This window comes from Hylobates moloch, unplaced genomic scaffold, assembly GCF_009828535.3.
Source record: "Hylobates moloch isolate HMO894 unplaced genomic scaffold, HMol_V3 SCAFFOLD_57, whole genome shotgun sequence".
Taxonomy (NCBI): Eukaryota; Metazoa; Chordata; class Mammalia; order Primates; family Hylobatidae; genus Hylobates; species Hylobates moloch.
In genome coordinates, this window is record NW_026652332.1 from 338,400 (window position 1) to 362,151 (window position 23,752).

General features: G+C 34.3%; 1 protein-coding gene across 3 annotated transcripts in view; it reads left to right on the forward strand.

The window, feature by feature from the left end:
* Positions 1-23,752, forward strand: part of LOC116463743 (arf-GAP with Rho-GAP domain, ANK repeat and PH domain-containing protein 2-like) — a 183,235-nt gene that overhangs the window by 133,089 nt on the left and 26,394 nt on the right. For 2 of the 3 annotated variants that reach the window (XM_058434828.1, XM_032146995.2), the window contains exons 26-27: positions 2,808-2,925; positions 9,483-9,611. In XM_058434828.1, coding sequence (XP_058290811.1) covers positions 2,808-2,925; positions 9,483-9,611 — 247 coding nt within the window. The remainder of the gene's footprint in view (positions 1-2,807; positions 2,926-9,482; positions 9,612-23,752) is intronic. The other variant, XM_058434829.1, reaches the window with a different exon arrangement.

A 23,752-nucleotide genomic window follows, 5' to 3' on the forward strand; every position in this document is an offset into this window, starting at 1 on the left:
GCATGTTCTCACTCATAGGTGGGAATTGAACAATGAGAACTCATGGACACAGGAAGGGGAACATCACATTCCGGGTACTGTTGTGGGGTGGGGGGTGGGGGGGCGGGGACAGTATTAGGAGATATACCTAATGCTAAATGACGAGCTAATGGGTGCAGGAAATCAACATGGCACATGGATACATATGTAACAAACCTCCACATTGTGCACATGTACCCTAAAACCTAAAGTATAATAAAAAAAAAAAAAAAAGATTTTCTTCAAGTTCTGGAAAATACTCCGAGCTTAAATACTTGTTCCTCCCCTTCCTAGCTTCCTAACGTTAGACAAGTTATTTGCTCTGAGCCTCAGTCTTCTCACCTGTAAAATGAGGAAAAATCACAGTATTGCATCATAGCATTGATATGAGGATTCAGTAAGATAATGCATGTAAAACCCTTAGCACATTGCTCAGCATGTAAGTGTTTAATAAATATTACTACTAGTGCTGTTACAATTAATAATAATCTCTCACCCTTGTTTTCTATACGTTAACATCCAATCTTCCAATTTATTTGAATATAACTCTGGGATATTTATTTGGATAACTCTTTTTCTCCCTTGAGAGTACTGATCATTTGTGATGAATTAAAAATAGATGTTTGTCATGCTACTCTATTTAGTAATTTGTCTGCATTACAGATAGTAACTGATATTTCAGCTGGCTATTTGGTAAGACTGTTTTATTTGTATGAACAATAGACATTCTGCCATGTAACAGAAATTTGGCTTTAGCTACTTATCTTTTTTAAAGTCCAGGATTAAACAGAGTCACAACATTAGATATATTTGGACTTAAATATATTTTGATTTTAAGTTTTGTGTTTTTAGTGATTATGAATTGTAACTATACACCATTAAGTACATTACTTAGTACATGAAGCTGAAATATTAATACTATAATTATAGGTTTTGTCTTTATGAGGCATTTGCTTTGCCACTCCTTGGCCATGTCATATTTCTTATACTGAATGCATAATGCTGATCATAAGAGATCTGAGGAACTAGTAAAGACCAATTAGCACAAGTTCATCACTAATGCTGGAGGAGGTATTCAAAGCTTATTACTTAAATCTATACGCAGGCTCTTTAATAGCGCATTTTAATTTTGTCTTCTAAAGTCACAACAGAAGTTATAATTGAGCCAAGTTCTTATGTTATCCGGTGTGTTTAGATAAAGGACTTTCCAGTTTCACCTATAGTAACTCCAAATGCTCTTTAGAAAATAACAAAAACTATTTAAAACCAATTACATAGGTTTTAATGCTTACGATTCTGCAAAACCCTGTAGTTACATTTATCTCTGCTAATATTACCTCAACCCATGGAGGTAGATGAAGCAGGTGATGTTCCAAGTTTATAAGAATGGAAACCGGGAAGTAAGAATACTAAGGCCAGAAATACAAACCTGGGTCACCATAATCTCGACTGGACGTTCAGTATCCTGATCTGCATATTGTGTAGAGTGATAATTTCCCAAGTGTGGAGTTTTAGGTGTTACTAAAGAGGAGCTTTTGGTCTCTCTTATGCAAGGAATAGAGTTCTGGTCTTCCTGTTTCAGACCAAGGTGCTTCCTGCTGCCTGTTTCACAAATGGGTTTCTCAATAATTTATTATTTTTTTAAGAAAGGGCTAGCCTTAAAAATATTGTATGTTCCTGCAGATCAACAGCATCACTGAAATGATTCGTCTACTCCATACTGCTTGATGTTCTCTATTATTCCTAGATGCCATAATGTTTTTTTTTTCTTTTAAGTTTATATTTCTTTGGGCTTTTCTGAATAGAAAATAGTGGACTTAATTGTATAATTATATTCCAAAAAAGCACTAAATTTCATAAAATACAAAAGGTAGACTTTGTGAGTTACCTGCAGTGAAATAGGTTTTTTGTTATTTATGTATGTGCAGTATGCTTATGAGCAATTATGGGCAGGAGAAATGGAAACAAATACATATCTAAAGAACTTTCAGTAGAGACATCCTTTTACTGAAAATGTGCAAACCAAGGTGCAACTGCAATATTATAATGTTTAAAACATCATTATAACTAAATTCTAATTGAGGAAAGCCATTTTGCTTTTGGCTAGCATGCACTTAAAATTGGCATAAGCAAAAACAAAAAGAAACAAATAAAAAATTCCAAAAGTCCCTGAAGAGGTGATGTGCTTATACAGTGGCCTCAGGCTTTGGGACTTCTGTAGAACCGACCCCCAGGTTGGCACTGCAGACTCTGACATCCGCCCTGGAATCCTGGTTCCAGCATACTTTGGTATCCCACCATCTGTCACTTGGCATGGTAGGGCACACCACAGACTACCAAGACCCTGGAGCTTTTTGGCATGACTGATAGCCATCGACTGTGTGTAATTTAGAATCTAGGCTGAATAAACCAAGTCACTCTACACTCTTAATTATAGAACTGATGGGTAAAAAGTTTTACATTTAGACAACTGTTGGATTCATTGTCTCGCGAAGGTCATTCCACATGTAATTCGGTACATTCTTTCCTTCTGAGTGGTCTAATTACTCAGTAAGTGATTAAAAAATTATCTTATGTCTATATTGTAATCTCTTTTTGTACTTATGTACATTTTATGGAAAAGATCTGAACATGCTGTTTTCTGCATGGGATTAGGGAAGCTGGTTTTAACCATGCTCAAAATAAATTCAAGATATCATTAAATGGTGGATGGGGAATATTATTGACCTAGCATAAGGCTACTTCTGTGTCTAACATGTTTTTTGAAAAAAATATTACTTCTCTTACAGATATCTCCTGTGATGGAAGCAGAAGAATTAACTAATGATATATTAGCAATAAAAAATATTATTCCTACAAAAGGTGATATTTGGGCCACATTTGAAGTCATTGAAAATGAAGAGCTAGGTAAGTGATTTTTATGCTAGGGATTCTTAAATTACTTATACTGTAAAAAAGTACTCTTTAAGACAAGACTTTATAAACATTTTATGTCTTAACATCTTGTTATGATTTCTTTTTACCTTAGTGCATGTGTTAATATATATTTGAGTTGCCTTTTTATGATTTTACTCATCAAAATAATTATATTACCTTATTGACTATAAAAATACAGTGCAAGACTTTAGGTATCTCTTTTGCTGCCTCAGAAAAGAAGACCTTTGTTTATAAGGACAAGAGATTTGATTTGGTACAATATTCTGAGTGGTATGAATTACTGTTATTTAACAAGAACACTATTATTTAACAAGAACAAGGAATGTTGATTTAAAATATTGTTTATTCTATAAAATAATTTTAAAAGCAGCAGAAGCTTCATTTTTGTCTTTTTCTTTTTTCTGTCTTTAGTGGATCAAATATTTTGTTGTCTTTCATCTCCAAGATGCCTAGGGATAAAGGGAGCATTTAAAGCACCTTGACTACCCCAACAGTCAAGTGCTGAATGAGCTTAACATTTTAATAACACCATGTGGTTTCAAAGACCTCCAGAAAAAAAAAGATACAGAATGTCTTTGTACCTTCACCATCTGTCTAGCTGCTACCTTGCTACCTACTAAGGTCTTGGGACACTTTGGAGTATAGCTGCCAAACTGCCAAAAGGAGAATCTTGCCACCCTCAAGCTTAGGATAAAAATTAAAATTCAATGTTTAAAATACCCTGTAGTATGTTATTAGGAGTGTTGCAATCAGTGATAAAATGAAATGGGATTGTCAGTACTTTGTCTTTGTTTTTATTCCTGTATTATGACTGTACACAATTCTTTAAAATTTAAAATGTTTCAATGTTATTTTTAAATATACACTGCCAAGATCTAATGACTATGGTACTTTGATGTCAGTTCACAGTGTCTCCCTCAATCGTTCTCAGTCCTCCTCATGTACAGAAATACCCTGGCAAATGACTCCTATTACCCACCAACTGTCAAGTCCCCAGATTCACATCTGGGTTCACTTTACCTAACCTTCTATGGCATTTATTGTTAATGACTATTCCCTTTTTATCTGATGATCTTCACTCTGTTTTCCATAGTGCCTGGATTCTCTTCATCATTTTCTGATCATTTTACCTCTTTTGTAGATTCTCCTTATTCTGTTTTCTGGGTTTTCCTTGCTGCAACCTCCTTTGCCATCTTTCCTCATGTTACCTGTGTTTTATTATTATTAGATAATCTCTTCTATTTTTTGTGCTTTGCTAACATGTATGAAATGATGTTTCCCAAATATACCTTTGTTCTTCTTCCATCTGGCTCACACTATTACCTCTTTTAAAACCTAGACTAAAAGTTTTATTGTACTTTGTCTCATTTCTCTTTATAGTACTTATCATCTTGATTTGTACTTGTCTCTTTTGATGGGGGTTCCTTGGAAAGTAGGAACAATCCTGTTTTTTTTTAAATATCTAGTGTCTAGCATAGTGCCTAGTAAATGGTAGCCATAAAATCTATTGAATAAGTGAGGCATGATTTTGTATGACTCTGTGGTACAAGGGTGACAAAGTTTTTTATTTTTCATCTTTGTTTAATTTTAAAGAATGGGTCACTTGGTTACCAGCTTTATTATATTTGTACATAAAGGTTGACTGTCAGCATTATTTCCAGAAATATCTTTCCACGTTACAAATTGGTTTACATTGTTCCACCACGTAAAACCCTTTTATTATTTCCTCATTGCATATTCATCCTTCACAAACTAAGTAAAATGTCTCTTCCTTCATGATGTTCACACTGATTTCTTATCATTTGTTTAAAAATCTATAATACTGTATACTATATGACTTATAGAATAGTAACGTGTATATACCTGGTTCTGCCCTAGACTATACATTTTTTAGGGCATTTACCGTGTCTTTTAGGCTTTATGTTTTTGACTGCTTCTCATAGTGCAGTTGATGTGGATCAAACTCCACAAAAGCCTTTTCAACTGAAGTGGGCCAAAAAAGTAGATGCATTCTGGACCTGAGTGATATGGATTGTGGTTCCTGGTATAGATGCATCCAAATGTGGGAGGCACATAGACAGAGATCTCTACCTGTAGATCAGGAACCATGAAGAGATCTCAAGGCCCTGTTTAGTGCCTGGACAGATGATTGTCTCCTACACGCTTCTATTTCTGTTGCTTTTTAAAAGTTTGATAGCAGAATACTGAATTGTGGGTTTAGGGGTAGGCATACCCTCCCTACCTCCCTTGCCCTCTCAAAGTTTGAGTACACTAAAGCATATCTGTGTGCCACTGGAGCTCTGTATCTCTGGCTACTGGCCATCCTAAGAGGAGCAAGCAGGTGGATGAGGATAGGAAGTAATTATATATAGCTAGAAGAGGGGTTCCATTATACCAAGAAACATTGTTTTGAAATTTTATCTTGAGCGATCAAGGGATGTTTACCCTCAGAATGACTAATTATAAACTTGAATGTGATAATTAGTATATAAAATGCTAAGATTGAATTGGATTTTTTTCTTATTTTTACTTCTAATTAAAATAAAGTTGTCTTTATGCCAAGATATCTAAAAAACTAGGAGACATCAAGTTTTGATTTGTGAATATGTCAATGTATAAACAAAGAAGTGTGTCATGTACACCTAGGAAGAATACACTTAGAGTTAAGAATTCAAATTTGGCATGGTCTTAATGTTTGGTCAACTGTACAAGTAGAAATTGCAGGAAGAGAAAACCTCCCAGAGGAATAATGGTAGGAGAGCAACTAAAGGGCCTGTGGTTATGTGGGTTTACTGAAGCCAGTGGAACGTGTGTGTACCACATGTTGAAGGCTTTGTATCTAGTAACATGCAGGGAAGATAAAGTGAAATATGAGAAGGAGATAAAAGTAAAGGCATAGGTAGTAAGAAGGGTGTAGTTGAGAAGAATGTCAGCCAGGCAGTTGGTGTGTTTTCTAATGTAAACATAAATCCTCCAAGTAATGCAGTAAAAAAATGAATGAATGAATATATAATTTATAAATATGTAAGCCAGAGTGCTAGATTTTAAATATCTGTATATTTTAAAGCAGGAGTTCTCTATATCCAGTGTTTTGTTTGTATAATAAATGTTTGGTAATCTTCCCTTTACTGTCCTGAGGTAACCTATTGTACTCATTAAAAATTAATACCCTAATTAAAATATAAAAATAAAGGGAACATATGCATTATTAGCATGTAAATGCTGGGAAACTCCTATATGCCTGAAGATGATGAAAATAGATTCTTAAACCTGTAAATGGAATCACCATGGATGTGGCAGATACTAATTCAGATCGCTGTAGTCGTGTACATTTTTTTTTTCACTTAAATGATATTTCACCATTACTGTCGTTGGTGAGATGGTGCACAACTTTTCAGGAAGTTCTGACTAAAACAGCACAGTCATCCTTTTTTGTTTATATGGTAGTCAGATTCACGGGAAAATATAACCATTTAAAACATTTTAATATTTTTGACGTTTTCATTTTATATTACATTGGTATGAAATATACATTAAGCTGAGTTAGATTCTCTTCCATAAGAGCCAGTCATCCAAAATATGCTGTTATTTTAATGCTTTACCTTAAATCTGAACCCATCCTCTGCCAATGTAGACCCCTTTACCCTCTAGGTTTTTCACATCTTGAAAGAAATTTAACTGCTGAAGGGCCTCATTTAAATAGGCTTCACTGAGAGATCCAAGTTTGCGAAGCAGTTACTTTTTATGCAGTAATATCAGAAAAAGAGGGCCTTGTTTCTTCCTCATACCTACTATGATGTGGAAGATCTGTTTATTTTTTGTTAGGATTATTTCTAGCTCTTCTGACAGACACATAAACTGCTGTTATCTTCTGATTATGTGGACAGGGCAGACATTGTTTTTCACTTTGCTTATGTTACCCAAGAAAACAAATTACATGTGAGAAAACCATCATGGGAAGGCTTACATATGTGTCCAGAATAAAATTAACTATAATAGTTAAGATTTTGGGCTTTAAAGTCAGATAGGTTTGGGATGCACATCTCTGTTCCTCACCTTAACCAGCCATGTGACTCGAGGCAAGGGGCTAAACCTTTGTGATCCTTAGGTTTCCTTACATGTGAAATATGAGTAATAATATCTAGTGAAGCGTGTTATCGTGAAGTTTGAAAGTGATAACTGATTTAAAGCATCCAGTATATATAATGCCTGATACATAATTGTTATTCCATAAATGGCAACCATTACTGGGATCAATAGTGTCTTAAAGCTTGAAAGTAGTAGGCTCAAAAGGGGGAGGGGGGAGGGATAGCATTAGGTGATATACCTAATGTAAATGACGAGTTAAGGGGTGCAGCACACCAGTGTGGCACATGTATACATATGTAACAAATCTGCACATTGTGCACATGTACGCTAGAACTTAAAGTATAATTTTAAAAATGTATTTAAAGCCATACATAAAGGGAGTGCCTATTTTATAATTAGTTTTACCTTCATATACATCTGACTTCAATTAGAAGACAACAAACTTATGAGTTAGTTAACAATTGAATTATAACGTTGGCAAATTGTGGGCAGTTATGATGTTTGCCCAATCTTTTAGAAAATTATTTGAAGAAAAGTAATATTGACATAGCACAAAAGATTTTATCTGGCTTTATGATGACTCATTTTGTCTGTGAGTCTTTCTGTTAGTATGTTTTTTTGATTTATGGGCCATCAAAGAAAATTATGAAATAATTTGTCAAATATTTATTGAGCATTTATTATATACTCAATACTATGCTGTGAATAGGGGATATATAATAGTAAACAAGATGTATATTTGTCTTCAGGATGTATGGCCTAGTGGATTTTTTCTTTCCTTCTTTATTCTTGCCATTATTATAATGAGTTAGCTTGCTCCAATAAGCACAGAATGCAGAACTGGATTTCTCTTTACTGGATAGGGAGCAAACATCTGGTAATGTACATTGGAAGCAGACAATTTATTTTCTTATCTGAAACTAGGAATTGTTGATGACTTCTGATATGATATGTTCATAGCAGGGGAAACCAGTATTAGGAAGGATGTGATATATTTATTTAAACTTGTGATTTTATTATCAGTCACATTATGATGGATCATACAAGTATGATGCTTTTGATATGCTCTTTCCTGTTTGTCTTTAGCCTCATTACTTCAACCAAAAACAAAAAGCTCAAGTAGTATGTGCTTTATGTTTTGGATGGTATGAAAGAGTTGAATTGACTTTTACATAGCTACAACACTAGGAAAGCAGCATTGACATCTTCATGTCAGAGCTTCTTTTCTTATTATTTCAGTTGTGCTATTTTCAGTGTACTGATAAAAAGTTTGAATTTCCTTTATTCCAGCATATGTTTCTATTTCTACATTTAATTAACTGATTGACATATTTTGATCATCAAAAACTTTTCTGTGAGGCTTTGATTGTAATTCTAAAACTTGTTCTTTTTAACTCTATGCTAAGAATATATGCTGCATTTAAAATTATGATTGCCTAAATCAAAACGTGTATGGATGAATATTCTTCAGAGAGATATATTGAAGATGTCATGTAATTTCTTGCTAGTTGGCCTATTATGTCAATAGTTAATATATAATATTGACACATAATGTTTTTTATATTTCCACTAGTAGTTAAATATAGACTATTCAGTACTATTTTGTAAATGATTTTAATGTTTTCTATAGAAGTTATATTTATAATTTTATATTGATTATGAAAATATTAGCTATGAGGAATTCACTAGTATTGATCTAAAATTATGAGTTTGATCTTGTTGGGATAAACAAAGGATTATGAATAATTTATGATTATTATTTAGTAACGGACAATATTAAGTTTGTTAGTCCTTTTAAGACCATTTAATTGCATATAAAAATAAGAAGGTTTCCTTAAACAAACCAGTATGTTACCTAAAAAAGAGGATGGAGGATGGGGATGGTGGTTCATGCCTGTTCATCCCACCACTTTGGGAGGCAGTGGTGGGAGGGTAGCCTGAGCTCAGAAGTTTGAGGCTACGGTGAGCTATGATTGCACCACTGCACTCCAGCCTAGGTGACAGGGTGAAACCCTGTCTCAAAATAATAATAATAATAATAATAATAATAATAATAATAATAAGAAGAAGAAGAAGAAGAAGAAGAAGAAGAAGAAGAAGAAGAAGTATTGTGCAAGGGGTAGAATTTATTTTACAAAGGGTAGAATTCTGAGATTTTTATCAAAAGTACTTCTGATTTTTAAAAATAGTTCAGTAACAGGTATTCCTGCATGATTAATTTATATAGTAAATGTTATTATGTGCTTAATAATTTTCTAGGTCTTAGGATATCTTTTACGAAGTCATAGTGCTATTACTGTATAATATAACATAAGATATGATTGTGTATAATGTTGCCTACAGATCTTTTCAAATGGATTTTTTAAAATTTATAATTACAAAATAAAAAATTGTTATCTTCATATATTTTCCATTTGATTTGAATTTATTTTTTACAGAGCGTCCTCTTCACTACAAGGAAAATGTACTGGAGCAGGTGCTTCGGTGGAGTTCATTAGCTGAACCTGGCTCTGCTTACCTGGTGGTGAAGAGATTCTTAACCGGTGAGACAATTAAACACTGCAGTGGTAGGTGTCATTACTTCACATTGCAGCTACGATTGAAAATTCAAGTGGTTAAAGGGTAATTAATATGGCAAAAGTAATATTTGAAAATGTGAAAAATGAGTAGCTAGATACAGAATGAACTGACATAGTACATATATAAGAAAGAAGAATATATGGACAGGAAGATATTTTCCCAATGTGTTGCTCTGTGGTAATAGTTGGCTAATTTGATTGTACCAAGTTCAGGTCTTTGGAAATAATAGTTTGTTTTTAAAGGTTGTTTACCATGCTTATGCTTATGTATTTTCCTCAATTTTTAGATTGAGGGCAAGTCATCTCCGTGAATTACATTTACATTGGAAAGCTTTCTGGGCATTAAAGGAATGCTAATTATATAGGCTCTGAGATAGAGTGCTTGCTATATATCTCACATTTTTGTGATGAAGTTGGAAGATAAATGCTTCCAAAATAAAATACTTCCAATAAGAATGCTTCCCATCCAACTGGAAGGAGTTAGTGCGCATGTAAGGTTAATTAAGTAAGTTAGCTAGCACAGTGAACTATATAAGACCATTTCTGAACCTCTATGAGATCTCAGACAATTTTTATTTTGAAACTTAATTATTCTTCTGTTGTGTTGTTATCAACTGAAAGATCAAAAAAACAAGCCAGGATTGTATACAATCCAACTCAAAAAGCTAAGGATTGAAATTTACGATTACTTTTATGATTAATATTAATAATAACCATTATTATTTCTTAATCGCATATCAGCAGAGCTCAACACACACCAAAGCTCATTTAAAGTTTTTTTTTTTTTTAACTTTCTTGTAAGTTATATTACCTTTTGAATTTTACAAATGAAGGGAAGAGCAACTCGGAGAACTTAAGTAATTTGCCTTATATTATTCAGTTATTAAGTATTGAATTGAAGAACTGATTGGTGTTCCTCCTAATTTTAATCATGTGAAAAAAGGTGGGGAGGATGGTACAGCTCTTCAGTGCTGTAAACCTACTCAGTATCATTGCAGATTCTCTAGTTAATAGTCATAATTCAGAGCTCTTAATTGTACCAAAGCTTATCATATAAACTTCTGATTTAATGACACTGTCTTTTATATCTTATATACTTTTACTTACATGGAAGTACTTTTACAAAATGCAAGTAGTATAACAACTTTTATGTCATTGTGTTCTTATAAGCATCTAAAAAGCCAAAACAGATACTAACTCTATACTGTAGAAATGTAGACTTTCAGAGACCGTTATCCTGTTTGAAATTTTTTCATGCTCTTACATATGATTCTGACCATATACTGCCTGTGCCTTCTTATGTTTGCAATAGGATTTCTCTGTACTCGTGTGAATGCACGTGTATGAATGCACATGTCATAAAGCAGTGGCTCTCAGCTAGGAATGATTTCCCCTCCCTCCCCTCCCCGCCCACAAGACATGGAACATACAATGTCTTGAGACATTTCTGACTGTCACAACTTGGAGATTGGGTAGGGAGGCAGGGCTTCTGGTATTTAGTGGGTACAGACCATGGGTCAATGCTGTTGTTGAGAAACCCTAATTTAGATAATCTGTGATATCTGTTCTAATTCGTGAATTCAGCTGTTCTTTCATTTTCTATCTGTTGAAATTTTTCTTTGCTTCTTTTCTTCTGATATTCATCTGAAATATCTCTAATTCTCCATGTTGCAACATGTTTAAAACCTACACCTAGGCATAATACCTTTGCTGTTGTGTGAATGCTAGTAGGTTGGCTATATGAAAAAAAAAATAGGTAAGAATTAGATCCTAAAAGGCTATGTTATAAGTGAAGGTTCTGTATGTCTGAGGGTAACCCAGAACAAGTTCACCATTAAATGCTACTAATCTTCAGGGCATGGCTGGTGGTGGGTAGCAAACAACCCAACAAGGTGTAGATTGTGCTGGTTTAGAACAGTCATATCTGAGTAAAACCTTTGTTGTGTAAGGGCAAGAAGAAATGGTACAGTGACAGCTGGTACATTGGCTGTAACCACAAACTGGGTAGGAAGATTTGATGTTTTCGTGATGTTCCACCTATCCCATTACATCTTCTAGATGGAGATATGAGTGTGTCCTTCTGTTATAAAAGCATCAAGCCTCTGTAAGATCTAGACAAAGCATCTTGTAGAAAAAAAATAGAGAAGGACTAGAGAAGCCAAGCAGAAGAAAGCAAGCTGGAGGCTTAGGTGATGTTTCAGAGATTTGGATGAAATATTCTTTGGTTTGTGTTGTTGTTTGTTTCGAGATGGAGTCTTGCTGTGTCACCTAGGCTGGAGTGTGGTGGCGTGATCTCAGCTTACTGCAACCTCTGCCTCCCAGGTTCAAGTGATTCTCCTACCTCAGCCTCTTGTGTAGCTGGTATTATAGGTGCTCATCACAATGCCTGGGTATTTTTTGTATTTTTATTAGAGACTGGCTTTCACCATGTTAGCCAGGCTGGTCTCGAATTGCTGACCTCAAGTGATCCACCTGCCTTGACCTCCCAAGGATGAAATATTCTTTGGAGTAAAATATCAGTAAACTTCTGTGTCACTCTCTTACCCACTTCAAGTCTCTAACAGGGTAGGAGCCATAAAACCTACCTCTGTCCCTGAACTATCCCTACTACCTCATTTAATCCAATAAATATGCATCTTGTTATTGTACCAGGAACTTTGCATGAAAAAAATAATGTTTTAAAAGAAAACCATCAGCAAATACATTAATTGGATCATTTCATATTTGTAGTTATGTAGTCTGGTCAAAAATAAGAGAACCTATAAAATAAATGTCTAAAGTACTCTTGTTTTCTAGCCCATAAAATTTTTATAAGTATTGAATTAGAGTTTGATTTATATTCAGATTGTAAAAGCAAAATAATCTCTTTCATTATGGTTGGTTCTCCTTTTGTTTGAATTTAAGCTTGCCCTTTTAAGGAATCTGTAATATTTTTAAAAAATCAATTTCTTAAGTCATGATTTTTTCTTATAGTTGTGACTTAAAGCAGCCTCAACTTTATTAATACCTCTTATGGGGCATACTTTGTGATAGACTTTTGATAATTTTGGTATTCAGTCTAATTTATTTTTGTCTCGGCAAATGTCTCCTAAATCAATCACAATGACTACCTACTCCAGAGTTTTTGCTGCATTTCATTACCTCTACTACACCTTAAAATTGGGATCTAAAAGGAAAATAATGAAAATAAATCAAATATGATTTCTCTGTCAGTGTGTTAGCAGATAAACTAGAATCATCTCAGAAATACTCAACTGTTCTTCAAAGAAAAATGGGAATAATGTTACAGATTTATTTTCCTTTCTTAAGAATTTCTTATTCTAACCTGGGGCCAAGTAGAAATCATCAGAATTTGAAAAAAAGGTGGGGAGCAGTTGGTTGCAACCACATTTTTTCTCAGTAATAAATAGCTAATATGTTAACATTTTGTTAAAAATAGAGTTGCCCTATAACATCCTTTGTACCCTACACCCCCACACTAGATACCTAGTTGCCACAAATTTTACTCTGTCCCTACATTTATAATTTCTGTCTGTCTATCTACGGCTTGCATTTCATTCGTTTTAGGAGTTTTTTTCCTGATATGTGGAACAAATTATAACCATATACTTTACTTGACATTATGTTTTCACCACTTCCTTTTAAAGCAAGAATGTTATATAAAAATTTGCTATAATTAAGGGGTTTAATTTTCTCAATTTTCTTTCTTTATCTGAACTATTTAAAATGTGGACTTCACACATAAGAAAGAATATATTTTAGAATCTAGCACTTAGTTTCTGCTCATTCATTTAAGGTAAGGAGGTAACATAATTTACTTTTATAGAGTTAGATAGGAGTAAGTACATTTTTTGTTGCCTCTACTTAAAAATTATTTGTGTGTTTCAAAGGCATTTGATTTCTTAGGAACATTTTGTGCCATTGCCATTATTGTAATAAAGAGCTAACTAATTTTAAAACAAAGGTAATAGTCCTCAATTTTTTTCTACTCCATATATTATGACTGAACTATTAAGATAGGGAGAATGAAACTTCATTTACATTGCTATTTAGACAGTGTCATAGCTTACCTAATTAAACCATTATTTATTATTATTTTTATATATTATACTAAACTTCAACATATCTATCACAAGCAGACCATAAATGTATAGCTTCTGTAAGGCTCCAGAATAAATAATCTGAAGTTGCATAAGTCTTATTTTAAGCGCCAAAGTTTTTTGAAAATTATCCCAATAGAATATGATACATGAGAATGAAATTTTAATGATCTAAATGGGAGAGAAATACTTATATGTAAAGATATAAGATGTAACTCAAATGCATATTTCTTTGAATTTCTAAGTTTAGATTGCTGTATATGACAGATGCTATGGAATTAAATTTGCATTAGAATAGTGTAATTCAAAATGCAACTACTCCAAGTAAATTCAGACCTGGAAAGCTGAGCCATTCACTATCTATGAACTTAAAAAAAAAGACGATTTCAGCAAATATAATACAAATCCATAAATTTACCTAGCTGATATAACTTACATTTCACTCCCCATCATGTTTTCTTAAAGCCAAAGATGTACAAGATATTAAAAGTAAGACTTAGGCCACTTAAATTGGAAATTTTTCTTTTTTTTTTTTTGAAATTGATGATAGTCACTGATATTTACTATGGAGTACCAATTTCCTGACATTTTCTAAAATATAATTCTGTGGTGAGAAACCCTATTGGTAAATTTGTATTAACTCTCTGTATCATGCAGTAATCTATAGAAAATTTAAGGTATTTAAATTTAAGAGTTTTGTTAAGCATTATCTATACCCAGAAAGAACAGAAATTCTAAATGTATGACAACTGTTGAAATATTAGAGTACAAACAGCATGAATTAATAGACTACTCTAGGTCAGGATGTTTATGAAGAGCTTCCAATCACAGAAAAGTAGTTCAACTGGATAATTGTAGACATCTCTTCTTTCACTAGATGTGTCTTATTCAAGGAAATATCATTTCTTAGTTTTTCTTGTACATGCTATCCTTCTTTAACAAGGCTATATTTTACTCTTTTACTCACTAAAAGTACATGTTGAATAAACTTTAAAAATATATATATATATGAAACAGTTTATAACTGGGCAAGTACTGACCAAATTTTAGAGGACTGCCAACTCACTTTTATCTAGGTAGTTAGAGAATGCTTTCCAGAGTATATATCATCAGATCATTACCATGAAAGCTGGATTGTAGCTCTTGGTATTTTGGTTTGGATAACTCCTGGGATATTAAGATAGGGAGACTAGAAGAGCTTGCTGGTTGGGAGGGATGGATGGAGCCACAGAATTCAGTTTTGGATGTGCTGAGCTTTAAGGGTCTGACGTGTGTTTGAGGATATATGTCTAGAAGGGAACTAAATACCTAAACCTAAGACATCATTGTATGGAAAGTGGTTTTAGCCTTGGCAGAATACTAAGTCATGCAATTTTAGTGTGAGAGTAAGAATATCAGAGACACAACACCAACATTTAAAGAACCGATGTTGCAAAAGAGGCCCTGTGAAGGAACAATCAGAAAAGTTTCAAGAAAGAAAGAGAGCAATGCCACGTAAATTATCAAAGGAGTAATTTTTAGGAAAAAAGAGTGCTTGACAGTGTAAAATGATGCGTGAAACCAAGAAAGGCACCTGGACACGTATTGTTATTGTGGTTGATAGTGATGGTGGTGGTCATGGTAATCATGACTATTACTTAGAAGTATCCCAGGATAGAAGACAGAATTTCATGTTAGATATTAAGAGACCTGAATTCATATTCTAGCATGTTGCTTTCTAATCTTGTCACATAATTGTGAGCCACAATTTTCACATTTGTCAATAAGATGATATAACCTGTCTTCCCTACTTTGCAAAGTTGCATGAGAATCACATGAAAGAAAATATATCTGAATCACTGATTTCAGTGATCAGAAAATATATCTGATCACTGAAAACTCCAGTGCTCTCTGCATTTGTTAACAGTATGCTGAAAATTATACATTCATTGAATATAAAATAAATATATCACTGACACTAAATTATATTTTAGAAATGTTTATTATAATTCAATGTAATAATGAAAACAATATAGGAAAACAATTTTCTGATTTCTGCAATTTGCTGTGTTAGTAGTAAAATAGCAAAAAAAAATCTCTGTTTTTTTTATTAAACCCTGTTCCAATAGTAACTATATTTATAATTTAACTATTTATAAATAATTTAATGATAGAAGGATGTCAGCAGGCTACTTGTTTTGTTAACCACTGCTACTTCCATACAGTCTCCCTTCAGTATCCATTGGGAGGTGGGTTACAGGACACTACCACATCTCCCCCCTGCCACCTGCTTGTCATGGATACCAAAATCTGCAGATGCTCAAGTCCCTTATATCAAATGGCAGAGTATTTGGATGTAATCTACGCACATCCTTCCCATACTTTCAATCATCTGTTCATTTATAATACCTAATGCAATGTAAATGCTATGCAAATAGCTATGCTGTGTTTTTTTCTGTTTGTATTTTAAATTGTTATTTTTGGTTTTTCAAACATTTTTTGATATGCTACTGGTTGAATTGACAGATGCGGCATCCATGGATACAGAAGGTCAACTGTACAAATAACGTAAAGGAGAATAGATTGGAGTGAAGGGGGCATACTTGGTTTATCCTAAGAAATAGATTACTTTCTTGAAGTGTCACAATGTGTCTATATATATTAGCCTTAAAAAGATGCCCCCCCCATTAGTGTTCTAAAAATAAATCTTCAAGTGTTAATTAAAAAAAAGAAAATAGGAAAGAAAGAAGTAACATACTATCAAGCAGCAGTTATGCCCAGTTTGGTGTCTTCTCAGGTAAATTTCACCAAAATGCGTTTTGAGTGAATATCACACAGTGAATGAAAAATATGAGTAATTCTCCCTCATCAAAATTATTAAAAATGCATCTATACAGTCAATTCTGAAGAAAAGAAAATATGCATAATTTTGAATTTGGAAGGACTTTTTAGATGTTATCCTGCAAATATTGCAAAATTACTTGATCTTGGCATAATTTTAAGGGGATTGCTTCTCATGGAAACTGCCCATTTGTGCCCTTCATCACTTAGAATATACATGGGGCAGGTAGAACTTGGAACAAATAATTTTTTAAGATAAGGCACAGCTCTGAAGAAATAGTCTTTGCCAGCAAGAGAAGAAGAGAGACACATGCAGACCACGAAAAATAGATCAATTTGTTGTGTATTTCCTTGTCACTAATCAGATAATATGTGAGAGACAACAATAGTTCATAGTTACTGTGAATTTAGTATGTGCGCTGGGCTAAATACTTTACTTACATTATTTTATATCATCTTCCTACTGTCTTAGGGTTGTTTACTACTACTTACAAATGGAGAAACTGGGATGTAGAGGTATTACATAACTCTTTCAAGGCGACCTGCTGATAAGTGGAGAAACAGGCATTATAGTCAAGATCTCTCCATATCCAGCTTATATATTCTGTCCTAAACCCCTTACTATCCTGAAATCAAAGATAAATCAGATATTAGGTTTTTAGACTCTTGGAAACTAAATCTATAAGTCTTCAGACTTTTGTAAGGGTAGTTGTTTCTGTAGTGTTTGCCTTAGACTCTGCAACACAGAGAAAAATTATGTCCGCCCTCCATTAATTAAACAAGGACTTGCATTCTTCTTGTTTTCTGCCAAGCTCTATTCTGAGCAATTTATATACCACATCCACTGGGTAAGTACTGTATGTATTCTCATTTTGCAGATAATAGAGTTGAGATTTAGAGATTACTGCCTGCGATCTAGCAGAGAATGTGGTTGTCATTCAAGCCCATGCACTCTAGTGCCAGAATGTGCTCTTAGTCACTGTATTGTGTCAGCTCTTACCTAGGTTGGAGAAGATAAACCAAAGTCTACATTATTTTAAACAGGAAATACAAAATGAATACGTATTTAAGAGAGGTGAAGCTGTTAAAATGTTTGTTTGTCACAAACCAGGGAAGCCTCAGAGGAGTAAAGAGTAGCTCAAATAAAAGTGAATTTTCTCTCCCTTTATAGCTTGCTTGTCGAAGTATGACAGGTGTACCATATTGTAATGGGAGTGACTATTAGATTATATTTTCTGTGGATTTCTTGTAGCCAGGTCAACCCAGCACTGTAGATAAGGCCCATGCCCTTCAAGAAGTACAATGTTGGCAATAGCAAATATATGGAATCAACCCAAATGGTCAGATAGACCATAGATAGACTGGATAAAGAAAATGTGGTACATATACACCATGGAATACCATGAAGCTATAAAAAGGAATGAGATCATGTCCATTGCAGTGACACAGATGTAGCTGGAAGTTGTTATCCTCAGCAAACTAACACAGAAACAGAAAACCAGACACCTCATGTTCTCGCTTATAAGTGAGAGCCGAATGATGAGAACACGTGGACACATGGAGTGGGGGAACAACACACACCAGGGCCTGTCCATGTTGAGGGCAGAGTAGGGGGAGGGAACACATCAGGAAGAACAGCTAATGGGTATTTACATTAATACCTAGGGGATGGGTTGATCTGTGCAGCAAGCCGCCATGGCACATGTTTACCTATGTAACAAATCTGCACATCCTGCACATGTACCCTGGAACTTAAACGTTGATAAATAGAACAGTTAAATTATGAAGCAAATATGATGTTTCATGCATTCAAGGTGATATTACATCTTGGAGTTTGGTGGCATGAGAGAAAAAATATGGACCAAAGTAGTTGGGAGAATCTTCATGGATGAGTTAGGTCCAGAAGTAGGAATCGAATTTGTACAGAATCAAAGAAAACAGGATTTCTCTCAAGATCACTCAAGTGACTAACTTGAGTCATACCACAGAGACAAGGATTGGTTTTCCAAATAGTGTATTATTATCAATTGAACTTAAATATTATATTTTAGTTTAATAATTTACAGAGATGTATAGGAATTGTCCATTTATTTGATGTTTTAAAAGTCAGGAAGAGGAGTGTAGGCTTTTGACTTTAGGAAGGTAAGGCTTTAATCATTAGAAAAGTAGGGCTCTGGACAGGGCTTTTATAAAATGAAGAAGACTGTGTTTTCATAACAAGAATCTGCAGTTGTATGTTGGAGCCAATAGAAAGGTAGGACACGGAGTTAGAGAATTCTGAAATCCAAGGATTAGAGAGAAAAGGAAGTGTGTAGGGTGATAACAATGGGAATGAAGTGGAATTGAATCCCAAAGAGAATTGCTGAAAGAATAATGATTGATTGCTAGCTGCCTGGACATGGAGGGTAAAGGGGGGGAATATATATCTGAGAAATGCCATTCCTGGGTGTATGTTTCTCTCTCCTCTTCCCCTCAACCCCAGCCTCCTCCACCTATCAATTATTCTGTTGGGATTTGGGGCTGGTGGTTAGGAGATAACTGTTTTTGTACTAAAAAATTGAGGTTTTTGAATGGCTTAGAAAAACTATTTTTTTTGGAGGTGCAAGCTTTTCAGTTTCATTGCCTGGTTACATGATATGTCTGTTATGCTTAAATAAATTTGGCCATTCTGCTTTGTTTCCTACGTGTGATTTTTAAGAGCTTTTCTAAATTAATAACAAGTTGATAGCTCAATATAACTTACAATACATGTTTGTTTTCTTACCCACAGTTTTAATTCTAAAGACCTTTCAATAAACTCCAACCTACCCTTTCTCATCCTAGCAACTACCAAGAATAGGGGAGGGTTTTATGATTCCGTAGCGGTATCATAATGTATGCTGTAATTTGATTGGAATGAAAGATCAAAAGCTAGTAAATGAAATAGTACTTATTAATGTGCATCCCAGGATTTATCTCTGGGAGAATTTAGTGCTTTGGGGAGTGTGTTAAACTTTCAAACCTGTTATACTCACACAAAAACAATAGATGGTTTTCCCTGGTAGCAAGGGAGCTTTCTGTCTAGCAAGAGGTCAAGGGAGTAAAAAATATGAGTGAAGTACTCCACAGTTGAGAGTCCAACCAGTACCTGAACAGTTTGGAAGAATGAATTACTGGAAGCCATTCAATTCATGACCTTCATTTTGTTACATACGAAGTTACACACAGTGTACCCCAAAGTGTGTAGCTTTATTTTCGCCTTTAATTGGTGGCTTTCTACTTATTTTAACATCTTGGGAACAGACAGGAATTTGGTTGAGAGCTTTTAGAAAGTCTTTTAAATCATAATATTTATCATAGAGCTTCATATTTCAAAGTATTTTTTGTTCTTCCCTCATCCTTAGCATATATTCCTTTCAAAACTTTCATCCTGAGTCCTTTAATAGGGTGCACGCTGAGGTTTATACTCAATATACTCAATCACATACAATGATTGTTAAAGTAAATGTTACTATTTAAATGATATTTAAAATTTAAACAATATTTTCCCCTAAGTCTGTTTTTTTTTATGACTATGAGTTGTTTAATACCAGACATAGGCTTATTTCTTGGCAAAAATGGAAAGGTTTATTAATTTGAACAAAAATGTAAATGAAAAGTACTGTCAGAAGGTGTGAATGGATTTTACTGACTTAAGCAATTTAAATATCTATAGTTCACAACTTGATTATAACTTGCTTTTGAAAATACCTATTTGTAAACCAACAAGACATTATAGATGCCTTTCTTGACTCTCTTTTCTAAATCAGCTACATGACCAAGTCCATACAATGTTTAACAAATTGCTTACTATACTTCTTAGCTATAAAAATCCTTTACAATATTTCTCTGTGGACTTGAATATTAAGGCATTGTACCAGAAGACAAATTTTAGCAGTATGTTTTTCAGTAATTATTTAAAAGTCACAAAGTACCTAAAAATCTATTAGTATGACAGCGTGATCAATAAAATACTGTCTGAGGTCAGTATGTGTGTCATGAAAACTATCGGGTTTGTTATATATGTTTATTCATGGTTAGGATCAGTAATGTGATTAATCCTGGGCACTTTTGCTTCCAGGTGGTCATTCCATGCTCATATATTTGAGTTGTAAGCAACTATTTGTATTTTTAACTTTTGTTCTCTTATGCTAATTTTAAGTGTGAACATTTTTGTATTATTTGCTGCATTAGTAAATGTTTTCCCCAAACAGCTTAAGGGTTGTTGGGTTTAAGACTATTTTTTTTCTTTCTTTTTTTTTTTTGAGACGGAGTCTCACTCTGCTGCCCAGACTGGAATGCAGTGGCACAATCTAGACTCACTTCAACCTCTGCCTCTCAGGTTCAGATGATTCTCGTGCCTCAGCCTCCTGAGTAGCTGGTACTACAGCCACACACCACCACGCCTGGCTAATTTTTTGTATTTTTAGTAGAGATGGGGTTTTACCCTGTTAGCCAGGCTGGTCTCAAGCTCCTGACCTCAGATGATCCACCTGCCCCAGCCTCCCAAAGTGCTGGGATTACAGATGTGAGCCACCCCGCCCGGAAAGACCAATTTTTTGTTTCTAAAGTTTTTATTTTGTAAATTTCAGAAATAATGCATGGATATTTAAAGTTCTTTTTTTTTTATTATTATTATTTTTTTTTATTATACTTTAGGGTTTTAGGGTACATGTGCACAATGTGCAGGTTTGTTACATATGTATCCATGTGCCATGTTGATTTCCTGCACCCATTAACTCGTCATTTAGCATTAGGTGTATCTCCTAATGCTGTCCCTCCCCCCTAACGTTCTATCACCTTAATACCAGGAAGGTATTAGACTGATAGACCTGATACAGTGTTCTGCCATACATCTTGTGTGTACGTTATCATATGTAAGGCCCACAACAATCCTTCAGGATAGGTGTCATTACTCTTATTTTACAGGAAAAGCAGAAGCTGACACCATAATGACCATATCATGGCTATTTGGCTTGAGGTTTCTCTTTTTATTGTTCTTCAGTTCTCAAGTAAGCAGTTGAATATGTATCTGGATTTCAGGGGAAGTTTTAGACTGAAGATATACTGACAAATTTGTGCATGATAAAAAACACATACAAATTTGATGTTCTCACAAAAAAGTGTTTTTGTGTTACAAAAATTAGTTGAAATGATTTCTACGTGTGGCACATTGTCAGTTTTGCACACGAAATATAATTACTGTTAAAGGATCTACCCTTTTTTATGTACACGGAGCCTTTTATTCATAAGCTACAACAAATTACAGTACATGGGAGCACAAAGTGTATTGTGCTTTTTGGTTTTGCTTTGTATTTATTTATTTCTGCTAAACCAGACCTAGTCTTCAATCCCCTTTTCTATCACTTACTAATTTTTTATGTCTTTGGGCAGGTCATTATAATTCTCTGAATCTTATTTTCTGGCTTGTAAAACCAGATCAAAAATTATCTAACTTGAATGTCACAGAATAGGAATCCCAGAAACACATTTAGCCATTTAGAACATGCTAAAAATAAAATGTAAAAATAAGGAGAAAAGATGAATCATTATAACAATTTAAGTGGAAAATTTAGGGCATGCATTCAAACTATAGAACAACATCTATCGCTGGTGGCTCTGCCTCCTCTTCTTCTGCCCTGCAAGGACTGGGCCCTTGGGCAGAACATTGTAGGGCAACGGAGGGGAGCTTTTCTGACATATGCCAGAGTTTTCCTGGGAAGGAAAGAATATCTCAGTGTCTGATGACCCTGTCAATACAAATTAATCCAAAAATAGATGAATCTGACCTATCTTTATACATCACACATCATCAAAAATGGATTTTAATAACAAACATTTTGTTAGATTTTTTGATCTTTTAATACCTGTGAAAGCACCTTCCCAGTCTAGCTAGGTGGAGCTGACTTTGAATTCTGATGCACTCTTTAGCTGCGTGCCTTGGATAAGTTTCATAATTATATCAAACCTGTTTCTACATCTATAAAATTATATTAATTGTGATTAATTTACCTGAAGTGTGGTTCTGAGCCTTTAATGAGGCATTCATGGAAAGGGCTAGCACAGTGTTTGCCTCGTGCTCCACATACACTAGAGGTGATTATATGAGTTGTTCACTAAAGGGTGCTCAGATTAGTACCATTATGTTATCACTTCATGCCTTCACATATTCTGTCCTTTTCAAATATCCTTTGCCTTTTCCCTTTCCGTTGTGTTCCTGGGAATTCTCTAATTTTATTTGTCCCTCTACCACAGTGCCTAACACAAAGCTTGATAGTAAGAAAAAGTACATTTTTGATGGAAGAATGAATAAACTACTGAACTAAAGGCAAAGAGATTGAACAGGTTCTTGGTGGAGAGGAGTTTCCCATAAGGCTATTCTTGAGAAGTGAGAGTCAACAAGCTTTTTTCCGTAAAAGGCCTAGAGTTAATGTTTTAGGTTTTGTAAGCCATAAGGTCTCTGAAACAACTACTCAGCTCTGTCCCTGTAGCATGTATGCAGCCATAGATAGTACACAATGTGAGGCTGCGTTTCCAATAAAACTTTATTTTTATAGGACTAAAATTCGAATTTCATGTAATTTTCATGTGTCATCAAACTTTTGAGAAATTTTTTCAACCGTTTAAAAATGTAGAAATTATTCTTAGCTCATGGGCCATATAAAAATAAGTAGAGGGTTGGATTTGGCCTACAGCCATAATTTGCCAATCTCTGAGCTACAAAAATAATGTGTAAACCAAACTGGATGGAATTCTGGCTTATTAGTCAATGTACATTAGACCCATCATAATAGTAGGAAAAAGATATTATGGAAATGTGAAGGGGCCTCTCTAGTGATATGTTAGGTTTAAACTTGGACTCAATTATTGTAAAATTCCTCAGTTTCTTCTCTGAGGCAGCAATGTCTAGAAAAGAACATGCATTTAGAATTGGGGTTTTACCAAATATCTTATGTTCTGACTTACAGGCGAGAGCTAAACCTTGGGTACACAGAGATATGAATATGGAAACAGTAGACACTGGGGACTCCAAAAGGAAGGAGGAGGTTAAGGGCTGAAAAAACTTTCTATCAGGTGCTATGTTTACTATCTGGGTGACTTGATCAATGGAACCCCAAACCTCAGCCTTACACACCCTTGTAACAAACATGCACATGTACTCTTGAATCCAAAATACAATTTTTTTTTTTT